Consider the following 9,015-nt stretch of genomic DNA (forward strand, 5'->3'; position numbering starts at 1 on the left):
AGGCCCAGAGAAGTCAAGTGACTTCCCCTATGTCACATAGCAGAGAAGTGGCAGAGCTGGGATTAGAACCTGTGACCTTCTGACTCCCAGGCCCGTGCTCTATCCTCTACGCCATGCTGCTTCTCTAACATTACTCAAACAGGGAACGACAGAAAGGAAATTAAAAGGCAAAAGAAAATGAGAAGTAATGAAGGGACGCAGTGAGAAGGGAAAAGAATTACAGAGAACAGGATAGAAATTAAGGACCGAGAGACAGTAAGACCAGTAGGTAAAGCCCCAATTAAACAAATAGAAGGAAACCCAAAGAAAGGTTGAAAGACATAGGGGGAGGAGAGAGAATCGGCATGTGGAGAAGAAAATTAAAGCGAGAATTTCAGGGAGAGAGGAAGGAAAAGTACTGGGTAAAGGTGACATTCCCACTAGTGTAATATAATTTACTATAGAGTGTGAAGGTAGCAGAAATGTTTATATAGAGGTCACTAGCTAGTGACACACTGAACAAATCCAACTAAAACAGCAAGGGAATATTTTACTTGAAACTACAAGAGTTGACGAGAATTGTGTATTTTCTTTCTAACCATCAAAACCCACCAATTGAAGATACATACTCTTGCTTTTGACTGTGCCAGTTCAAAATGGACAGACTCTACTTCGTTCATTAGTGTGCGATTCTGGGCCAGCAAAGTAGCATTTTGTTCCTGAAGGTCACTGAGTTTCTCTCGGAATCTTTGGCTTTCCTGATCCAAACTTGTGTCTAAGGCAAATCCACGGTATGACTAGATAAAGAGAAGAAAGTAAAATACTTCTAATTATCACATTTTAAGAGTTTTGGGCATCTTTATACAATTAAGATAAAATAGCGATCAGCAGTCTGTCAGTAGACTGAAATTATATTCTATACTTTATCTTTAATAAGCGAGTTTATAAACTATCAGAGAAAGGTGAGTACTTTAAAAGACTCCCCCGTTTAGACTGTGAGCCCATTCTTGGGCAGAGAATGTCTCTATCTGTTACCGAACTGTACATTCCAAGTGCTTAGTACAGTGCTCTGTCCATAGCAAGCACTCAATAAATACAATTGAATGAATGAAGACCTGGAGGTAACAGGCACCTAAACTGTCAATCCTATGAAAAGAGTTAAAATTTAAACTGAAGAAACAGGTAAATAATAATAATAATTGGTATTTGTTAAGCGTTTCATTTCATTCATTCATTGTAAAGTATTTACTGAGCGCTTACTACGTGTTTACTAAGTGCCAAGCACTGTATTAAGTGCTGGGGTAGATACAAGATCCGCATGGGGCTCACAGTCTAAGTAGGAGGGAGAACAGACATTGAATCCCCATTCTGCAGATGAAGAGACTGAGACACAGAAAAGTTTAGTGACTTTTCCAAGAATGCACAGCAGGTGAGTGGAGAAGGTGGGATTAGAACCCAAGTCCTCTGACTCCCAGGGCCATGTTCTTTCTTCTAGGCCACATTGCTTCTCCAGGTAAAACTCTGACCACTCACCCACTGGTTGCTACTTAGAAATGAAAGCAAATACCGAACTTGGAAAGAGAGTTTGGAACGACTGCTGTGGGAAGAGTAATTTTAACTGAAAAGTTCTGCTCTCGCCTTGCTGATGCCTTATTTAACACTCCTACAATGTGAACTCAAGGACAACTTTACACGTGCTTTATAAAAATCCCCCAATACAATTTCACTAACAAAATACAAAACCCAAAATGCAGGTGCCAAAGATAAAGAAAATAGCAACCTGGTTTCTTAGCTTTCTCTGACAGTCGCTTCGGCCGTGGGACATATTAGCAACACTCTTGAAATTGACAAGTCCAGAATAATTGGGCTGGACAAGATCCTCCAAGGTCAGTCTCTCAAACCTATTATGATTGAAGTCACCGTCAGAATGCTCACTTGCACTGGTCCTGGAAGAAAAAAAATAAATAAATTCCCCCAAATTTGAATTACTGAAAAATCCAAATAGGTGCAATTCTCCTGGAATGCACCTGAAATGACCAAAGGATTTTAACACCACAAATTGATTTCACATTAAATGGTCGATTAGACTGTAAACCCGTCAAACGGCAGGGACTGTATCTGTTGCCGACTTGTTCATTCCAAGCGCTTTGTACAGTGCTCTGCACATAGTAAGCGCTCAATAAATACTATTGAATGAATGAATGAATGAATGGTCTGGGCAGAGTCTCAAACTCAAGAATGAAAGGTTTTCCCTGATAATATGAGTAATTGTATTTATTTAACACCCATTGCATGCAATGAAGGCAATAAACTGAGCACTTGGAAAGTAAAAAACAGACAAGTGACAAGCTCCCTCCTCACAAAGAGTTTTCATTTCTTTTAGGGGAGGCAGATTGTTAATGAAATGTACATCGTCTTAATTCTATTTAGTTGCCCTTGTTTTTACGAGATGTTTTTCCCCTTGACTCTATTTATTGCCATTGTTCTTGTCTGTCTGTCTCCCTCGATTAGACTGTAAGCCCGTCAAACGGCAGGGACTGTATCTGTTGCCGACCTGTTCATTCCAAGCGCTTAGTACAGTGCTCTGCACATAGTAAGCGCTCAATAAATACTATTGAATGAATGAAAGATTGAGGTAAGCATAAAAATCACTTGTATCTATTGGGCACTAACTGTGTGCAGAGCACTGAACTAAGCACTTGGGAGAGCGCAATATAACAGAGTTGGTAGACATGTTCCCTGCCCACAGTGAGCTTACAGTCTAGAGGGGAGCATACAAGTTCTGATAACTCACCAACATCCTTGTTCTGAACTCAAGATTGAGGCCTAAAAAAGGATGATTTAAGAACACAACTCTACATATAATTCTGTGTTTAAAAAATTATGCCCTATTTCTTACTACCAATCAATGGTATTTATTGAGCACTTATGGGGTGCAGAGCATTGAACATGAAGCAGCATGGCCTGGTGGTAATAGCATGGGTCTTGTAGTGAGAAGGACCAGGGTTCTAAACCTGGCTCTGCCACTTGTCTGCTGAGTGTCCTTGGCCAAGTCACTTCCCTTCTCTCTGCCTCAGTCATCTCATCTATAAAATGGAGATTAAAACTGTGAGCTCCAGGTGGACAGGGAAACTGTCCAATCTGATTTGCTTGTATCTACCCAAGCTTTTAGTACAGTGATGGCACAAAGTAAGCGCTTAACATATACCATAATTATTATTATTAGCAAAGTAGAATATAATAGGGTTGGTAGACACTGTTACTGTGCACAAACAGCTCACAGTCTTCAGGGGAAACAGACATGAAAATAGGCTAGGGATGGGGAAATAGTAAAGAATATGTATATAAGTATTGTGGTGCTGGAATAAGTATCAAAGTACTTAAGAAGTACACAGGCAAATGCAGAGTCGTGGCAGAGGGGAGGGTGGATAGGAGAAATAAAATGCTTAGTCTAAGAAGGCACCTTGGAGATGATATGATTTTAGGAGGGTTTTGAGGGTGGGAAGAGTGGTGGACTTTTGGATATAAAGAGAGAGGGAATTCCAGGACCAAGGGAGAAAGTGGGCAAGAGGTCGGTGGCAAGACAGATGAGACTGAGGTACAGAGAGTAGGTTGGTATTAGAGAAGCAGAGTGTGCAGACTGAATTGTAGTACAGGATCAGTGAGGTTAGATAAGAGGGAACAAGCTGAGTGAATGCCTTGAAGTCACTGGAAAGGAGAGAGATAGGGTGCAGGGGAGTCAAAAAAGAGGGATAGCCATCAAGGCGGGAAATGATCGGCATGGTAGCAGTTTGGATAGAGAGGAAAGAGTAGTTTTTAATGATGTTGGGAAGGTAGAACAGACAGCATTTCATGACTGACAATGTGTGGACTGAATGAGAAAGCAGAGTGAAGGAAAATGTTAAGTCTATGGGCTCGTGAGACAGGGAGGATGGTGGTGCTTTCTACAGTGATAGGAAAGTCAGGAAAGAGGATAGGGTTTGAGTGGCAAGATAAGGAGTTCCGTTCCGGACATGTTAAGTTTGAGGTGATGGCAGGACATGTGAGTAAAGATATCTTGAATGCAAGAGAAACTGCGAGACTGTAGAGCGAGGGAAAGAGAGAGAGAAAGATATCATCAGGGCTGGATATGTAGATTTGGGAATCATCTAAATAGAGATGGTAGTTGAAGTCGTAGGAATGAGTGAGTTCTACAAGGGAGGAGGGTATAGATGGAGAATAGAAGGGGATCCGTTCCTGAGCCTTGAGAAAGTGGGAGGCAGAGAAGGAGCCAGCCAAAGAGATGAGCAGAGAGACAGGAGTGGTCAGACATACGAGGAGAAGCAGGGGAGGACGGCATCACCGAGGCCAGGGTTGGACAATGTTTCCAGGATAAGGGGGTGGTCGACAGTGTCAAAAGCATCTGAGAGGTCGAGAGGGATCAGGATGTAGAGACCATTGGGTTTGGCAAGAAGAAAGTCATTGGTGATCCGCTTACTGGAAAGAGCAAGGGCTTGGGAGTCAAAGGTCATGGGTTCCAATCCCGGCTCCGCCACTTATCAGTTGTGTGACTTTGGGCAAGTCACTTAACCTCTCTTGACCTCAGTCACCTCATCTGTAAAATGGGGATTAAGACTGTGAGCCTCACGGGGGACAGCCTGTTTACCTTGTATCTACCCCTGCGCTTAGACCAGTGCTTGGCACATAGTAAGCGCTTAACAAATATCATTATTATTATTCTCTGGAGTTCAAGGGGCAGAAGCCAGACTGCAGGGGGTTGAGGAGAGAGTTCAGTGAGTGTAGATGCCTTGTTCAAGGAGTTTGAAGAGGAATGGAAGGAAGAAGATAGGGCAATAACTGGAGGGTGCTGTGGGGTTAAGGGAGGGGTTTTTTTTCGGGATGGGGAGACATGAGCATGGTTGAAAGCAGCGGGGAAGAAGCTAATGGAGAGCGAACACTTGAAGATGGTCACGGAGGGAAGAAAGCAGGAAGTAAGTCCTTTGATAAGGTGACAAGAGATGGGCAAAGAACTGTACTAACCTCTTAGGAGAGCATGCAGCGTGGCCTAGTGTATAGAGTTTGGGCCTGGGAGTCAGAGGACCTGGGTTCTAATCCCAGATCTGCCACTTGTCTGTTCTGTGACCCTGGGCAAGTTACTTAACTTCTCTATGCCTCAGTTACCTCATCTATAAAATGGGGATTAAGATTATGTGCTTCAGGTGGGAGGTGGATTGTATCTAATCTGATTAGGTTGTATGCATCTCAGCGCTTAGTAGAGTGCCTGACCCATAAACAACCAAAACACTTTCAAATATCATCTTGAGGAAAAAAATGAACATAAAAAATACCCCAGAGTCGCCAGATATGTTCCCTGGCCTCAACAAGCTTACAGTCTAGAGGGAGTATTATTATACATGATAATTTACAATATAATTTATAGTTCTGTACAAAATCATGGTGGAAGGGGTAGAATTTGAGGAGAGGCAGGAAGTCTCCTCTTGAGACACTGTTGGGAAGAATGGGAAAGTTAGAGGCAGGGCTGGAGAAGTAAGGGACTGGAGAGGAGCAAGGGAGATTTTGGGGAGGACACACCTAATGGTTTCAATTTTATCGACAAAGTACATGGCAACATCATTAGGAGGAAGAGATTATGGAGGCGGGGGAGAACAAGAGGTTTGAGGAGGGAGTTAAAAGTCTGACACGTAACTAAAAGTATTAACATGCAATTAAATTTTTAAATATAAATATCTGGCTAAACTTTGATAATTTAAAGAAAAGTGCTTTAAAACACCCCATGAAATTACTGACCATTCAAAACTTCTCTAAATTTTTGGACTATATCTTCTGCATCTGTAAATATTCAGTTGCCAAACTACACTGCGTTACCATTTCCGGATTTACTAAAATCTTACCGGATCAGTTCTTGCCCCACATTCTGCAAACTCAATTCAGTTTTCTTCAGTCTACTTCTTAATGAAGCGACATTGGCGAGCAGGATTTCTTCTTCGTCGTCTTTTTCACGGCATTTCAAAGAGCAAAATTCCATTTATCTAAAAAAAAAAAAAAAAGGAAAACAACAAAAATGAAAAACCAGATTCTTTTATTATACTTTCCAACAGAGCCTGTAGTATTTTTCAGTGCTACCTCTCTATAGAAACCCGGGGGGTTGTGGAGCAGGGGGTGGAGGGGTGTCCTATTATTCCCACTGACTTGGCACTGTGAGGGCCAAGTAGCATGGCTTAGTGGAAAGAGCCTGGGTTTGGGAGTCAAAGGTCGTGGGTTCTAATTCTGGCTCTGCCACTTGTCAGTTGTGTGGCTTTGGACTTGCCTAAGTCACTTAACTTCTCTGTGCCTCAGTTACCTCATCTGTAAAATGGGGATTAAGACCGTGAACTCCACGTGGGGCAATCTGATAACCTTGTATCTACCCCAGCGCTTAGAACAGGGCTTGGCACATAGTAAGCACTTAACAAATACCGTCATTATTATTAACAAAATAAAATACTTACAAAAGTATTACGAGGCTAGCGTATAACGATGGCATTTGTTAAGCGCTTACTATGTGCCAAGCACTGTTCTAAGCGCTGGGGGAAATACAAGGTGATCAGGTTGTCCCACATGGGGCTCACATTCTTAATCCCCATTTGACAGATGAGGTAACTGAGGCACAGAGAAGTTAAGTGGCTTGCCCAAAGTCACACAGCCGACAAGTGCTGGAGCCGAGATTAGAACCCAGGACCTCTGACTCCCAAGCCCGTGCTCTTTCCACTGAGCCGCGCTGCTTCTCCAATCAAAGCTATACTCTCCCAAGCACTTAGGGCAGTGTTCTGCATATAACAATCAATCACTGACATTTGTTGAGCACTTACTATGCAAAGAGCACTGTTCTAAGGTCTTGGGAGAGCACCATACTCCCCAAACACTGTCAACTGAAGAAAAATCAACCTATACAGTATCAAACTTGTACTCTCCCAAGTGTTTAATGCAGTGCTCTGCAATCAGAAGTATTTTTTGCACACTTCATGCATTCATTCATTCAGTCAATCGTATTTAGTGAGCGCTTACTATGTGCAGAGCACTGTACTAAATGCTTGGAATGTACAAATCAGTAACAGATAGAGACAGTCCCTGCCCTTTGACGGGTTTACAGTCTAATCGGGGGAGACAGACAAGAACAATGGCAATAAATAGAATCAAGGGGAAGAACATGTCATTAAAGCAATAGCAAATAAATAGAATCAGGGTGATGTACATCTCATTAACAAAATAAATAGGGTGTACAGCACCCAGTTTCCTGGGTGTACAGCACTGTACCAGCGCTCAGAACAGTAAGCAGCGAGGCTGAGTGGAAAGAGCCTGGCTTGGGAGTTGGAGGTTAAGGGTTCTAATCCTGACTCCGCCATTTGTCAGCTGTGTGACTTTGAGCAAGTCACTTCACTGGGCCTCAGTTCACTCATCTGCAAAATGGGGATGAAGACTGTCAGCCCCACGTGGGCCAATCTGATGAACTTGCATCTACCCCCAGCGCTTAGAATAGTGCTTGGCACATAGTAATAATAATAGTGATGTTGGTATTTGTTAAGTGCTTACTATGTGCAGAGCACTGTTCTAAGCGCAGGGGTAGATACAGGGTCATCAGGTTGTCCCACGTGAGGCTCACGGTCTAAATGCCCATTTTACAGATGAGGTAACTGAGACACAGAGAAGTGAAGTGACTTGCCCACAGTCACACAGCTGACAAGTGGCAGAGCCGGGATAGTAAGCCCTTGACAAATATCGTCATTATTATCATTATTATTCTCTGGGCCTCAGGTCCCTCATCTGTAAAATGGGGATGAAGACCGTGAGCCCCACGTGGGCCAACCTGATGACCCTGCATCTACCCCCAGAGCTTAGAGCAGTGCTTGGCACACAGTAAGCGCTGAACCAATACCAACATTATTATTATTATTACCCCAGCCCTTAGAACAGTGCTCGGCACATACATTATGACCACCCCCAGCGCTTAGAACAGTGCTCGGCACATAGTAAGCGCTTAACAAATACCAACATTATTATGACCACCCCCAGCGCTTAGAACAGTGCTCGGCACATAATAAGCACTTAAATACCAACATTATTATTATTATTATTACCCCCAGCGCTTAGAACAGTGCTCTGCACATAGTAAGCGCTACCAACATTATTACTATTACCCCCACCCCTTAGAACAGTGCTCGACACATAGTAAGGGCTTAATAATAATAATGATGTTGGTATTTGTTATGACCACCCCCAGCGCTTAGAACAGTGCTCTGCACATAGTAAGCGCTTAACAAATACCAACATTATTACTATTACCCCCACCCCTTAGAACAGTGCTCGACACATAGTAAGGGCTTAACAAATACCAACATTATTATTATTATTATGACCACCCCCAGCGCTTAGAACAGTGCTCGGCACATAGTAAGCGCTTAACCAATACCAACATTATTATTATTATGACCACCCCCAGCGCTTAGAACAGTGCTCGGCACATAGTAAGGGCTTAACAAATACCAACATTATTATTATTATTATTATTATGACCACCCCCAGCGCTTAGAACAGTGCTCGGCACATAGTAAGCACTTAACCAATACCAACATTATTATTTTTATGACCACCCCCAGCGCTTAGAACAGTGCTCGGCACATAGTAAGCGCTTAACCAATACCAACATTGTTATTATTATTATTAATAATCACAAGCACCGCCGTTATTATCATGATGAGAGGACACACACACACGCGCTCCCCGCCCTCGACGAGTTTCCAACCCAAACATGGAAAAAAAAAAAAATCGAACAGAAGCGACCTGCAGAGGAAGAGGGGCGTGGAGCTGGAAGGGAGGAGGCCGCCCCTCTGGTTACAAACGGCCTCCGGGCCGTCCTCAACCGTTGGAACGCAACAGAAACCGTTTCCAACGGCCCGGGGCCGCCGTGTCCCTCCGCCCGGCGCGCCTGCGCACTCAGGCCGGGAGCCGCCCCCGAGGGGAGGGGGGGGCGCGCGGTGCATTCTGGGGTTTGTAGTCCGC

General features: G+C 43.5%; 1 protein-coding gene across 4 annotated transcripts in view; it reads right to left on the bottom strand.

Moving 5' to 3' along the window:
• Window positions 1–8,929, bottom strand: part of CCDC18 (coiled-coil domain containing 18) — a 72,639-nt gene extending 63,710 nt beyond the window's left edge. For 3 of the 4 annotated variants that reach the window (XM_029063048.2, XM_029063047.2, XM_029063046.2), the window contains exons 1-4: window positions 8,797–8,929; window positions 5,871–6,008; window positions 1,760–1,925; window positions 609–776 (exon numbers count right to left, since the gene is read on the bottom strand). In XM_029063048.2, coding sequence (XP_028918881.1) covers window positions 609–776; window positions 1,760–1,925; window positions 5,871–6,004 — 468 coding nt within the window. In that variant the 5' untranslated portion in view covers window positions 6,005–6,008; window positions 8,797–8,929. Of the gene's footprint in view, window positions 1–608; window positions 777–1,759; window positions 1,926–5,870; window positions 6,009–8,796 lie in introns of those variants that run through there. The other variant, XM_029063049.1, reaches the window with a different exon arrangement.
• Between the last annotated feature and the right edge of the window lie 86 nt (window positions 8,930–9,015).

Source organism: Ornithorhynchus anatinus, chromosome 4 (genome assembly GCF_004115215.2).
Source record: "Ornithorhynchus anatinus isolate Pmale09 chromosome 4, mOrnAna1.pri.v4, whole genome shotgun sequence".
Taxonomy (NCBI): Eukaryota; Metazoa; Chordata; class Mammalia; order Monotremata; family Ornithorhynchidae; genus Ornithorhynchus; species Ornithorhynchus anatinus.